General features: G+C 56.7%; 1 protein-coding gene across 2 annotated transcripts in view; it reads left to right on the forward strand.

Moving 5' to 3' along the window:
- The window catches only part of MLLT1 (MLLT1 super elongation complex subunit), a 67,834-nt gene that overhangs the window by 38,769 nt on the left and 14,913 nt on the right, over positions 1-14,152 (forward strand). The window contains exons 4-5 of one of the 2 annotated variants that reach the window (XM_036120672.2): positions 8,868-9,011; positions 12,537-12,662. In XM_036120672.2, the coding sequence (XP_035976565.1) occupies positions 8,868-9,011; positions 12,537-12,662 (270 nt within the window). The remainder of the gene's footprint in view (positions 1-8,867; positions 9,012-12,536; positions 12,663-14,152) is intronic. The other variant, XM_036120673.2, reaches the window with a different exon arrangement.

The following is a 14,152-nucleotide window of genomic DNA, read 5'->3' on the forward strand; positions in this document are numbered from 1 at the left end:
AGAAGTAATTCAATGGCTGCCAAACAGGAAGTACTTGTCTGTGTCCCAGATGGGGGTTGGGGCTGGGGAGCTGGGGCCCTAAAGTGTCCACATGGGAGGGAGACTCTAGGGCTTGGTCTTGGGCATGGTGAGCAGGTGTGGGGGATGGACCTGGGGGGGGGCGCTGCCCCTCCCTGAGCGTGTGACCCCTGAGGATGTGACCTATGCCCTTCCCTCCCGCCCCTCCCTGGGCTAGGATCAGCTCTTGCGGCTTCCTTCAGTTTCGTGAGTTGGTGGCCCCATGATTTACCTGTGTTCACGGCACATTGACCTTGGCTTGGAGTTGCTGTTTTGGTTTGGTTTTGAGTCATTAGCTGAGGCCGGCAGCTGGACTCAGTAGTTGTTCTAGATCTAAGGCATCGTTTGATGTGACTTCGTTTTCCTTGGGAATCCTCGTAGGTCTGATTTTTTTCTTTTTCAAAGTCAAGCTGGTTCCTCTTAGTCCTGAGTTTCTGGCTTGGGGTGATTGGCAAACCCGAGAGGAGAGAAGGCAATCAGCTGTGAAATGGTTTTCTACGCTCTCTCCTTTCTCCTGCAGCACCCGCCTGGGCCAGAGGCCCCGCCTGCGCCCTGTGGGTGTTTGTCAGGGAGTCACCGCTGGCCTGGGCTCATTTTGGTGTTGAACTTGCAGCTCAACTGCTTCATGGTGAGATGTACCGTTGATGTAGTAACACACTCTGGGAGGAGGAAAAACCTATCAGGTGTGCACGCTGACTTTAAGAGATAGCCCAATTTTTAGAAGTGGTCAAGTGTAAACAAGTTCATTTTGGTTATTTGCTGCTAATATTAGACATCCTCCCTGCCCTCCACCCCCACCCCCTATAACAAGCTATTATTGGACAGTGAGCCCCAGCCGTCACTAACTCTCCGTGGCTTTACTCAAAGGCTATTATCTGAGGTCAGAGGAAGGGCATTTTGGTACATTTTATTAGGAAGTTTGCGTGGTTTTATTTGGAAGGGTTTTTTGGTTTTGTTTTAAAGTAAGTTAAAACAGCGCTTGCCAGCTTCCGAGCCATAAGCCCTCAGAGGCATCTTCTTGGACACATCCTGGCTGACTTGTGTTCTGTGGAAATAGCCGTGTAGACAGTGTGGTAGGATTGGCAACAAGCTGGTGGGGGTCCCAGGGCCACCTAATCCTGCGCTCTTCCGCTCCCTCTCCCCACCCCCCCCACAGTGGAAAGGGCCCTGGCCTGCGAAGACCCTCTCCCTTGGGCAGGGCGGGGCTATTCCCACCTGCCCTCAGTTTAAATTGAGACTTGGTGTGTACGAGCCGGCCTTGAGTGATTGGGTGGGGAACTCACATTCTCCCCTCCCAGCTTGCCCCCCTTCTAGGGTCACCACCATCTCGGCCCTTTGCCCATTCGTGGGTCAGCTTTTGGGGGCTCCGCAGAGCTCAGGAGGCAGGCAGCCCTCTGCGGAGCCGGCTGCTGGCGACTCCTGTGCGCAGGGACAGTTGGCCGGTTGATGCCGCCCAGGGGGCCCAGCCTCACGGGGCGGCGGGGGGGTGGGGGGGGCGGTGCCGAGGAGCCAGAGCAGGAGGGACATTGTGCCGGGAGACCGACCCAGGGAAAGGTCAGGGGGCTGCCGAGTTGTGACAGGCCATGTGAATGCCAGCCCGCTGTGCAGCTAGGATTGTCTTTCCCTGTAGTGGCTTTCTGTTCCTCCGTGGGGGACCCCAGAAGCACCTCTGTTTCCTAGAGGGCGGTGTCTGGAGCGGCGCAGAGAAGCACCTCGAAAGAGCAAATGTGTGTGAGGAGAGGCTCAGCCTGACCCCAGGACGCTGGGAGGGACAGTCTACCCTCCAGTTTGGCTCCCTAACCACTGCCTTCTTCTGGGCTCCTTGAGAAGGGGATGGAAGAATTGGCCTGGAGTCACCTTCCCTGAGAATCTTTCCTGACTGATTAATGCGTTTCCTGTAAAGATAGGAATCATGTAACTGAGTCATTCGTACTGTCACCCCCCAAAGTGAGGGAGGGGTGCAGATGAGTAGGGTCGGACAGGCTGTAATGTCAACATTAGCCCACCCCTATGCTCACTCGGGGCCAAGCTCTGGGCTCATACGGCCTCTGTTCTGACTTTGAGAGAGGTGGTGGTCCTGTGTTCATCATGGCAGAGCAGTTGTGGGGCGGGCAGGAGGCGGGCCCAGGCTGATGCCACCTTACTGGCCAGAGCCACAGTCTTCTCCCTTCTTCCCTTGTACACTCAGAACCCTGTGGTTTTGTTTCCTCCCCTCCTTGAGGCTCAGAGAGGTGGAGTGGCTTGTCCAGGGTCACACAGTGAGTCGGTGGCAAAGTTGCTTTGGCATCCAGAAGGTCTTGGACCCCAAGGCCCACAGTTTTCAGCTCACATTGCACTGTTTTCTTTAAGCCTTTTAAAGTCATTTTTCTGCATCTAACTACAGAGGTGATGTGTGTGGGCTGCAGGGAATCGGAGTCCTCTCTCCAGTCTGTCTCCTTGAAGTAACCATTGTAAGCAATTAGTGAAGTCCTTCTAGAAACAGTTTTTTTGTGTGGGATGTCTATGTGTGTGTGTGTGTGAGAGAGAGAGAGAGAGACAGGGAGGGAGGGAGATGCATTTTTAAACAAATATCTTTGGACCTCCCACATCAGGACCCCTAACTCTACCTCGTTGTTTATGATGGCTGCGTGGTGCACCCTCTAGCTTAGACCTGCTGTCCTGTCCCTGATGGGCACCTCTAGGCCTCTCACTTGAGGAATGCCTCGGGGACCCTCCTTGAACATCGGAGTCCTGGAAGCGGGACTTCAGGTGTGGTGGTGGGGGCTCCCCACGGTACTCCCCTTGCTCTCTTGCCCCGGGCGGTGGGCAGTCTCGCTTCGCCCCGGCTGCAGGCCCGTGCCAGCGCACCGTGAGAACCGGGGCCGGGCGGGCCGGGGCTGTGTCCACAGGAAGAGGAAGACGCCAGAGGCTGTGGTCCGTGGACTTGAGTGCCTGACCTCTGTTGGTTCCATGTGGCCTTGACAAATGATTAAATGCCACCAAACCTCAGTTTCCTCTCCTGACGTATGGTGAGAGCAGTGACGAACTCCCAGAGCATTTGTGAGCCTGAAGGAAGGTGCTAGCTAAAGCCTGTGGTGCGGCGCCTGGCCCCGGGAGGGCTCCCTGAGTGGTGCTGGTGGCAGGGTGGCCGCTTGAAGCAGAGAGCGAAGCATTCACCAGGTGGCCCAGGAGGATCCCAGGGGACTCAGGGATGGAGGGTTTTGTTGGCCTCATCTGGGCTCCATGAGGGGCACTGTCTGTGCCCTTGTCCCCAGAATCAGGAGAGAGTCCGTAGTAGGCGGTCAGCAGATGCCCAGGGGCAGAGCTGTGAGCAGGGCTGGGTGTTAAGAGTCTGTTAATATAGAAAACTTAAAAAATATCTGCAGAAGTAGAGAGAGTAGCAGAACAGACCACGGCAGAGCACCTCCCCCCACCCGAGCAGTTACGCACTTGAGTATAGTGCTATTTTCATTTCTAGCCCCGGGATTATTTTGAAGTAAGTCCAAGACATCCTGTCTTTTAATCTGTAAATATTTCAGTCTGTGTCTGTAAACGATAAGACTCTTCTAAAAGTATCTAGCCACAATGTCATCATAGCTGGGAAGGAACAAATTAACAATTCTTAATATCAAATGTCCAATAATGTCAGTTTTTTTTATTATCACGTATATATATATTTTAATAATTTATTCAAATCAGGATTCAGGTAAGGTCGGTCCATAGTGGCTGGTTGCTGCATTTTTTAAGCTTCTTTAAATCTTGTCTGTCTCTCCATCTCTCTCTTTCTCTCCCTTGCAAAGCATTTTAAGAAGCTGTATGGTTTGTCCCGTGGGGAGGTTGCTGATTGCAGCCCTGTAAACTGGCAGTTAGATACGGGGCCACGATCAGATTCACGTTTCACTATTTTATGAACCCTGGGGCTTCTAACAGGGGTATGGCAGACAGGCCCTGAAAGAGAAGTGTGGGCAGGGCCCAGATAGCAAGGACACAGCCCCGAGGCCCTCCTCAGCTGGTGCGTTCTGGGCCGCCGGGAGTCTGGCTGCACACAGGGGTGAGGCTGAGAACCTGGGGGTCCTCCAGGGCCAGCCCTGCCGGCTGCAGAAGAGGATGGGGCCCGGGGTGGCCAAGGGGCAGCAGCGGAAACCACTGGTCTGGTCAGCCAGCCCCACGGCTGTGGGCCATTGGCCTTGGCGCGGGCCCGTGCCAGCCGTGGGCCCTGGCCGGGGCTCCCGTGGCCTGGACTGCCCGAACGCTGTGGACGAGTCCACGCGTTCCAGGTTTGGGCGCTGGCACCAGTTTGGCCAGTTCCTCTGCGTCTTAGTTTGCTGAGTCTAGAGAGAGACGCTGGCCTGTGGCCAGTATCCTGGACGGTGGGTGGCCGCCTGCGAGCTGCGCTCATCTTTGCTGAGATTGGGGCACCTGTAGGATCTGGCTGGAATGACAAGGATGTTGCTTTTGGAACTGTGGGCCCAGCACACCCTGAACTTGGCTGCTCCTCACTGAACACGTTGCTGGCTCTTGGAGGCGTTGTCAGGCAGGGGGCATCACAGGCCGGAGGTCTCATCCCAGGTCACCAGGGCCGGACACACGGTGGGCACCCAGGGGAAGGCCTCCGCCCGGCCCACATGCTGCGTGCCCACCTCTGGGGAGCCCTAAAGCACTCCTCCTACTTTGCTTCAGGGGCCAGGGCTTAACCAGCCTGCCCAGAGTGAGTCCCGGCTCTCTGCGCCCCGCCCATGTGGCCCCAGGCAGCTCGTCTGCCTCTTCCAGTTTCTTCATCCGGGAAGTGGGGTCGCGGAGAGCACCCGTGTCTCGGGCTGTGAAGCAGTCGTATGTGTTAAGTGCTTAGAAAAGTGCCTGGCCATGGTAAGCGCCGGTGAATGCTGGGCACCCCGGGCTTGGCACCGGGCCTTCTGCCTCCCTCCACCCCCGTGTGTGGTAGATAGGGCCGCAGATCGCCTTTCGGCGTCCCCGTGAGCTCCCATTTTCCTGCTGGCGAATCCTGCAGCTTCAGTCACCGTCTGTCTGCTGGGTCTCCCAGGTGACCTCCTACAGCCTAGAGCTCTTTCTGGTAAAGCTGTAGCTTCCCTTTCTCGAGGGCACCAAGCTGAGGCGATTAGCTGCCTTGTCTCATCCAATACTCCCACTCGTAGTTGAAGAAACCGAGGCTTAGGGAGGATGGGCCTCATGACCAAGTCCGGGCAGCCGGTGAGAGGTGAGCCCCCATCCTGGTCTAACCCCGTGCTCACGGGGGGCCGTCGGGGATGTCCAGCTGCCTGCCCACGTTCTGCTGGCGTTCCCCGAGGCCCCCGGCCACCCTCCCCTCCCTGACATACTCCCTTAGCTGAGTTCCTTCACGTGTGCGGCTCTGTTGCACTGAGTCCACTCACAGAATTTTTGGGGAAATAGTGAAACATCTACAGAAGTAGGAGGAGTGCTTTAACAAGTCCCCGTAGCCACCCGCTGGGTCCAGCACTTTCCGCGTATGGCCCTGACACCGTGATTTCATGTGTCCCTGTTTCAGAATGTGTCTCTTAAAAGATGAGAACTGCTTTTTAATCATACAATAATATCAGTATCACACCTACAAATTAATAATTCCTGAATATCCAGTCAGTGTTTCAAGTTTTTTTTGTTTGAATCAGATCTAGATAAGACCAACATGTTGTAATTCATGAGTTTGTCTTGTAAGTTCCTTTTACCGTGAAAAGGCATAAAGTAGGGAAGAATCTCCTTATACCATTGCTTTTCTTTGCAATTTACTTGTTGAAGCAACCAGGTCATTTGTCCTGTAGAGTCTGGTATCACCTGGCTTATTGTTGCTTTTGGACCTGCTTTTGTTATACGCCATCCTCTGATTTGTACGTTCCCGGTCAGTTTGAATTTGAATCTGGAGCTGAAGTCCTCCCTGGAAGGTGGTACGTTGGCCTTGTGGGTGGCCTGTGTTTGTGGTGTTGGCTGCAGTGGATGGACAGTGCCCCGGTCACTGACCCGTTAGGAGGGACAGAACAGTGGTGCCCGCATTCCTTCTGCACGCATTAGCTGGACTACATCCCTGCAGTCTGCCTCCCAGATCTTCTGTGTTTACCTCGTGGGAAGGCAGGACAAATGCTTGGTGTGGATTTTTTTTTTTTTTTTACTCCCTTTATTTGCCAGGTTCAAACCCTGCCCCCCATAGTGGCATCCTGCAGGCCCGAGGGTGTTTGCTTCCTGGGACACAGATCTGGGCTTGTTCCTTCTGAGCCCAGATCCCCCTGTAGACACCTCTGTCCCCAGGATGTGGCCAAGGCCATCTCCCCAGGTCACCTCTTGCCACCACTGTCCCCCCTCCCGTTCCAGCTATAGCCATATGGACTCTCGGGGCTCTAGAAGGGACTCTGCTGTGGCCTCTGCAGCTTCTCCCCACCCGCTTCTTGATTGACTCATGGCCCCTCTCCGAGCCTGGCACAGCCTCCAGGGAACCTTCCTGGCCCCCTCTCCACCCCCACTATTGGGTCGTGCTCCGCTCTTGCCCATCTTAACATTTCATTCTTTTGACAAAAACGTCTTGTGTGCAGGACAGGGGTCCCCACAACCCTTGCCTCCAAGGGGTTCCCAGTTTGGTGGAGACACATCCCCGCTGTGACAGGTGCCTCCATGAGGTTGGCACAAAACCGTGCAGGCACAGAGGAGAGGCATCAGCTGCATTCGGGGGTGTAGCAGAAGCTTGACATGGGGGCTTCTTTCTCTTCCTTAACAGGCAGTTGGAAAGCAGCTGGCTGATGGCCTGGAACAGAGATCCGCATGGCTCTCCTCCATGCTCTTCCCAGGATTGCTGACCTTCCAACTAGGCAAGAGGAATAATGATGCTGAGCTTTTCTCTTCACCCTTAGTGTTTGACTTGGGAAGGCAAGCACTCCCTAGGCTGACCTCATTACACCTCATCACTCAGACCAGGCCACGTGTCCACCTTGGGCCAGGGAACAATTTCCAAGTCTGCTTTAGATGGGCTGGGGGTGGAAACCACTCTCGTTGACCCCGAGGGCTGCTGGGGGGAGGGCGAGGCCAGTGTTACGTCACTGGTTGGCATTGCCTTGGGAAGGCCTCTTTACTTGTCTTCTCTGCACTGGACTTGAGGCTCCCAGAAGGCAGAGTCTGCAACTCTTTCATTCGACAGGTGCATCTTCTACCTGTGGCCTAAATGGGTGGGGGGGGGGGCGGCGAGTTGTCCTCGTGCAACTGTGGGACCCCACTCCTGTCCCGTTCATTCAGAAGCAGGCACAGGGCCAGCCAGGTTCCCTCTCCTAGGTGTCGCCCACTCATCAGAGCTCAACAAGCCCAGCATGGCTCATGTGAACCATGCGACCGCTGGCTGGGGAGACGGAGGAGGAGGGTGAGGCTGCCCGAGCCCCTGGCTGCAGTCAGAGTGGCAGGAATGAGGCTCAGCCCCAGCCTCTGCTCCCTTCTCCCCCCAGGACTGTGACCCTGCTGGTCTCTGTGGAAGGAAGGGTGGGAAAAAGAGAGCATGGCATGCCTGTGTGGAAGGCTCCGTGCTTCCCCCTTCCTTCCTTACCCCTGACTGTCCAGTCCTGAAGTGAGATCCCCTTCACCAGCACCCCGACTCCTAGGGTTCTCTCCCCTGCTTGGTAGCATTTTTTAAAAATTGCCTATAATATACATACCACAAAATTCCCTTTTAAAGCATACTAATTCAGTGGTTTTTTAGTATATTCAGTGTTGTGTGGCCATGAGTTTTCTAATTCTAGAACATTCCATCACCCCAGAAAACAACCTCATCCCCATCAGCAGCCACTCCTCATCCCCAGGCCCAAGTTCCTGACAACCACGAGCCCCCTTCCCGTCCGTGGAAGAGCCTGTTCTGGGCGTGTCACCCACGTGGACTCACACCCTGTGTGGCCTTCTGTGTCTGGTTCCCTCCCTGAGCGTCGTGGGCTCGGGGTCCGTCCCCGGGGCCGCGCGTGTCGGCCTCTCACTCCTGTCTGCAGCCGAGGGATGCATTACGTTGACCCGCTCATCCGTCAGCGGACACTGGGGTTGTGTCCACTTTTGACTGTCGTGAATCCTGCCGTGCTACATAGACGTGCAAGCGTTTGTGTGAACATAAGATTTCATTTCTCTCGGCTGTGTATTAGGAGGCGTGTATGGGGCGGTTACTCTGTAGTAAACGTGGGGAGGGCCCCCCAAACAGCCCCGAGAGTCACGGCACTGGTGACGGGGCACCCACTGCCCCACGGCCTCACCACCACTTGAGATTTCCCACTTTGTAAAGAACCGCTGTGCTGGGGGCTGGGAGGTGTTATCTCGTGGTTTGGATTTGCCTTTCCCTGATCATTAGTGACGTTGGGCACCTTCTAGTGGGCTTGTTGGCCATTTGGATGTCTCTGGAGCTATCTGCCTCTTCCAGGAAGGGAGCATGGGGTGCAGACTGAGGAATCACGGGCCTTGGGGCCTGGGGTCAGACCTCCGTAGTGCCACTCATTAGCCGTGTCTTCAAGCCTCAGTCTCTCCATTGTTGACGGGTGCCATGAGGGCCGAAGGGGGGGTGTGTGTGCCGTCAGCAGGAATATGTCCAGTAACTGTCTGAGAACGTCATTCTTAATGATCGGTGTTTCTCTCGTGGAGACTGCTTTGCTGGGTCCAATGCAAGTAGTAAGTTAATTTATTTTGGGTAACAGAATAGACGAGAAGGAGGCACACGAGAGAAGCAGGTAAGGGACTGAGGGGAGAGACACGGAGGCCCAGCACAGGAGAGAGAAGGGGCCGGTGGTGGGGAGCGTACCTTGTGGCCGCCTGCCCCTCTCAGGTGAACTTCCTTGTTTTCTTTGTTGAAGGAGGAGCCCAGGAAGGTATGCTTCACCTATGACCTGTTCCTGAACCTGGAGGGCAACCCGCCTGTGAACCACCTGCGCTGTGAGAAGCTCACCTTCAACAACCCCACCATTGAGTTCCGGTACAAGCTCCTGATGGCTGGCGGGGTGAGTGTGCCCCTGCTCAGACGGACGCTGGGGAGGGGCCGGCCGCTCGCTCGTGGCTCCTGCGTGGCTCCTCTTGTTGAGCGGCCTCGGGGCTCGGGGTGCCCCGGGGTCTCCCGGCAGGTCTCGTCAGTGTCGGTTGGGTGCCCGAGACCCGGAGGGGCGGCCTGCTCAGGCAGCACGTGGCCGCCCTGTGCAGGATCCAGGTGTCCCAAGTCTGCGCCAGGGCATTGTCAGCTGGAACGACTAGTGACTAGTTATCCCCAGAGTTTCCTGGTTGACTGTGGTTAATGAGCATCCTCCTCCGTGGGAAGGAGGGGTGGGAGGAGTGGGCGTGAGGCCAGTCTGTCAGCGTGGTGAGGCGCAGGAGCCAGCTTTGAACCGGATCGGCAGGGCTGTACTGGGGCTGCGTCATCCGGGGAAACAGCAGTGGCTCCCCGGGGGGTTCCCTGATGGTGCACGTTGCCTGGCAGCCTTGTCCTAGTGAGGCCAGGCAAAGGCGTCGGCTCTCAGAACCCAGGCCTCTGAGGGAGCCGTGTGGCTGGGGATCCGTGTGTGGTGGCAGAGTGCGGGGAGCACAGTTGAGAACTGGAGTAGCGGCGCTTGGTGTGGAGGAGGAGGGGTGCCTGGCCGAGGGAGGGCCAGGCCGAGGACGTGGGACATCCCACAGCCACCTTTCAGTGCCCCAGGGTCACTGAGCATTTGTCTAGTGGCCAGCCAGGAAGATTTGGGTCAGGGCCACGAGTGTGAGTGCGTGTGGCAGGGCAGGCCCACCTCCCCAGTGAACATAGGGAGTTTGGCTTGAACTTCTGTAGGCCTGCAGAGCAGTCCTTTCTGATTCCGTTGGATCTTTTGTACTTTTTTTTCTTTTTTAATAAAGGCAGTCACTTATTCATTGTAGAAAATTTGATTATGTTCTGCCAGGTTCCTTATAAAAAATGTGTCTGTGATTATAATGTAGCATGTGATGGCTGACGGGAACAAACAGGGAGGTGTTGGAATCCGTTCACAGAGACATTTGTCCTGAAGTTTGCCTGACAGGTCTGGAAGAGCCAAGGAAGTGGGGAGGGGGGCGCTGCTGGGGTCCACAGTCCTCCCCAGCTCTGCTTCTCCACCTTCGTTCTGCTGCCGGATATTTTCCAAAGTATTTGTTACCCAGAGGCTCCATAGTCAACATTTTCTTTGGGAGACACACGTGCACTTAGCATTCCTGGCCTCTCAGAGCTCCAGGACCAGGGGACTGCCCCCCCTCTGCCCCCTGCATAAGGAGGCTTTCTTTGCTAAGAGATGAAGGCTTGATGTGCATCATCAAAACCTATAAAACTGGAGGGCGGAGGCGGCGAGGGGGAGAGGTTGGGAGTGCAGGTCCGGCGAGCCGTTTGGGAAGGGCCAGTCCTGGAGGGAAGAGGCAGAGCCCGGCACGGTGGTCTCCGGCACGGGAGGGCTGCCCGGAGAACTGACTGGTTGGTCAGGAACTTTCTCACCCTTTGGGGCTATGGGCCTTTGGGGCTTGCCCTGGGCTAATGGCAAAGCAGCGCTCTCTGGTCTTTGGAGCAGCCTGAGACCTTGGTGGGATAGTAGCTCCCAACACGTGAGTTGTGGTCCTCGTGTGCCATTCTGGAGCGGAGTGTCCCCCCTGGGGCTGGCATTTGCCATCTTGTGGCCGATGACCGCAGACCCGCCTGAGCTGATGTCGGTGCCGGAAGAACTGGAGTCACGACCCGACCCGTAGGTCGATGAGACCTGCCTTCCTTGCGGCCCCCTCTGCCGGCGGTCACCTGGAGCTCTTGAGTCCTCACCCGAACTTCAGGCACCTGCTCAGCAGTGACGAGATCAGCTTTGCTCCTTGCTAGATGGTCAGCGGCCAGCCTTGGGGAGGCGGCTGCCTGTCCCCTCAGCGTTGTGTCTCGTTCTTTGCCCCATCGGCAGTTGAGCTGCACGGAATAGAAGCTCCTTTTGCAACCGAGGGTCTGTATTTCCATGGGGTTCGGTGGGTCATCTTGAGGCACGGCGACGGAGATAGAAGTGGATCCGTTGGTTCACTTGACCTTTCTCAAAGGGCTGCTGTTACAGGGGAGAGGGACCAGAGAGGCGTTCGCTGTGTTACCCTGGAGCCGCGGCAGGCTAGGACATTAATTCGAAGGGAGAGAGGAGGCCTGAAGGCTAGAGTGGAAGGAAAAGCGAGTGAAGGAGCGTTGGGACCTGTCTGTGCCCTTGGGTCAGGTTGTAGTCGCTTCTCTGTGTCCCACGAGTGCTTGCGAGCCTGAGAGCGCGGTGCTCTGCTCGAGGCCCGGGCTGCTCAGCTGGGCCTCGGGTGCCATGGGTCAGAGTGTTGTGCTTGGACGGGCTCTGGGGAACGACTGGGGCCTCTGGCTTTGCTGCCTCGGAGTCGGGGGGCCACGGGGGGGGCACGAGGGGCTTCGCTGTGTTGCTTTCAACCCAGTGTCCCCTGCCGCCAGCCTCCTCGGAGGAAAGGTTTGGCTTATCAAGGAATCCCAGGTGCTCAAGGTTATTAATGATGCTTGTTCTACTGAGCTAAATGCTTTTTTCCTTTCTTTTTTTTTCCTTTCTTTCTTTCTTTCTCTCTCTCTCTTTTTTTGAATGTGCACTTTATTCTTTTGTTCTGTCTCATCTTTCTCTGGAAGGCTCGCTCTGAGTGGCTGGCTGCTAGTCGTGTGAACTTGTAGTGTCAGCATCTGGACGACTTGCCCCCAAGCCTTCTCTCCTTCAGCAGGTGCGGCGGGAGCCGGGGAGCCGCGCTGGACCCGGCGGGTGTTTCCCGGGAGCACCTCCTGGCAGGACCCCAGGCCCTTCCTCCTCACAGCAGTTGGCTGACCGAGCGGGGCGCTCTCTGGCCTCCCCCGCAGGCTCGTGCTGCGGCTTTTGCGGAGAGCTGCACCCACCCCTGTGCAGTTCTCTCCTGCCTCTGCCTCCCATGCTGCCGATTCAGTCACCTTCGCCTGCTTGACCGTGGAGGAGGCCTCGGGCCCCCGTCCCCGGAAACGCGGGACCCGGCAAAGCCCCCCGTGCGCATGGCCGTCAGAAGTTGCTCGCTCCGCCGCGCAGCTGCCCAGTGTGGGTGTCTGGCTGGCCTCTCGCCTTTCCAAACTGTGCTTCTGGTCCTTCTAAACTGCAGCGTGCAGGTCAGCTTGGGCCACAGCTGCCTTCTCGTGCTTCTCGGCACACTCCGCAAGTCTTCCTGGCCTGGCCCTCCTGTCTGCCGTACTCCTGGCTCTCCTTCCAGAGGCCATGTGGCCACACCTGGGCCCAGCCATCCTGGGACCCTGGCTTCTCTTCACTCTCCACCTCGAGCCCGCTTCGCTCCAAGCACTTGGGCCCCAGCCTCTCATGGAGGACATGCCTTTGATTCTTTTGGAAAACTGGCGCTCCAGTCCTCCCTGGCCCCTCCCCCAGAAGGCAGCTCCCACAGCCTCTGCCATGCTCCTGCAGCCTGACTGCCTCTTGCCGGTCAGAAATCCAGCCTGCCTCCTTGCTCACTGATAACATCTGTCTCTTCTTTATCACTAGGTGATGGTAATGCCCGAAGGAGCAGAAACGGTGTCCAGGCCCAGCCCCGACTACCCCATGTTACCCACAATTCCACTCTCTGCCTTCTCTGACCCCAAGAAGACCAAACCGTCCCACGGCTCCAAGGTTAGTGAGGCGGAAGGCCCAGTCACATGGGAGCACTGGGGCCCAGTGGTGGGTCCTGGGCTCAGGGCGCCCCCTCTGCAGAGCTGGACCTTCCGTTCCCAGACTCGCTCCCTTGGCATCTTCCTCTTAGAGCTCTTCGCTCTACCTGGTAGCTCCCTGCCACTTAGGAGGGTTGGCCCCTGCTGGATTGCACGAACAGCCGCATGATTGCAGGCTCTTCACCCTCTTCCTCTTAAGGCCAGAGAGCCTGCCCCATCCTCACTGCTCCCACTGTCAGTGGGCCTTAGGACCCCACAGACAGGACCCTGAGAGTCTCGCGCGGTTGGGGGCCATGGACAGAGTATTTCCACCACAGCCACGGCTGCCCAACTCCTAGGCCTCCTGAGCGTGGCCAGGATGCCCCATCTGCCAGGGCTCGGTGCCTCCTACCTGTGCTGTTCCAGGCTTGGCCTCTTTCTTTGGGAGCAGCTCTCAGCACAGAATGCTTATCTGGGGGAAGGGCCAGGTGGGACGATGTGGTGAGAAGGTGCATTTCCCCCAAGAAGAAACGTTTTGTCATCTTGTCTCAGTCCTGTTGGGCAGGAGGCACTCTGCCTTCCCGAGACCTCTCTCTTAACTGTTAAGGAGTGGTCACTGGAGCTCTTCGGTTAGTGTCCTGATGTACATATAAACTCGTGAGCGTGCATCCTATTCCCCTGTAGCCGCCTACACGGCTCTGTGTCCCGGAGGTCAAGCTCATCTGGTGCTCGGGTTACCTGCTTATCCTCCTGCCACTGACCCCACAAGTTTATCCACTTCTCATCTTTGCGTTTCTCTTGCTTCACTCACTTGTTGGGTGTTGTGGGCTTGGAGCACCCCAGGTGGGATGGATTGAGCTCTTGGGCTGTCTTACAGCTTTCCTCATCAGCAACACTGGAGGAGAGCTGCATCACCCAGGCAGGGTCTTTCTGGCACTTTCCACAAGGCCAGTGGGTTTCTGACATCCCCAGATTTGTCTGACTTAAGCTCTCCAGACATGTGTGGTTAGAGTCCAGGTACAGAGTGCAGCTCTGGGGGGTCTTTCCCACGCCGGCCTCCTGGGCCTGTCCTTCCCTAAAACGCGTGGAGGGTAAAAGGAAGAAAAATTCTTGTTGGAGATCTTGGTAGCTTCTCTCTCAGCCATCCACAGTTATTTGGGACTCTGCAGAATAGGAAGAGTAGGAATTGACATTTTTTCTGTACATGTCACTTGCAAGCCACCCAAACCCCCAAAGAGATGCCCTCCTGGGTGGTAAGGACACCGCAACGGCTGACAGGCTGCATCTGGTGGGGCTGCTTATGGCATTTCTCGCCGGCATCTCTGAGATCCTCGGGCCCCCAGGCCAGAAGGGCGTATCTGCCAGGGCGGGCAGGGTTCTCTGGCACCCCCCTCCCTGCCCCAGGCTCTTTCTCTAGCCCCCCAGGCAGTGTGACTGAGGAGGCGCCTGCATGGGTTTCTCAGGCAGCGAAAG

This window comes from Halichoerus grypus, chromosome 1, assembly GCF_964656455.1.
Source record: "Halichoerus grypus chromosome 1, mHalGry1.hap1.1, whole genome shotgun sequence".
Classification (NCBI taxonomy): domain Eukaryota; kingdom Metazoa; phylum Chordata; class Mammalia; order Carnivora; family Phocidae; genus Halichoerus; species Halichoerus grypus.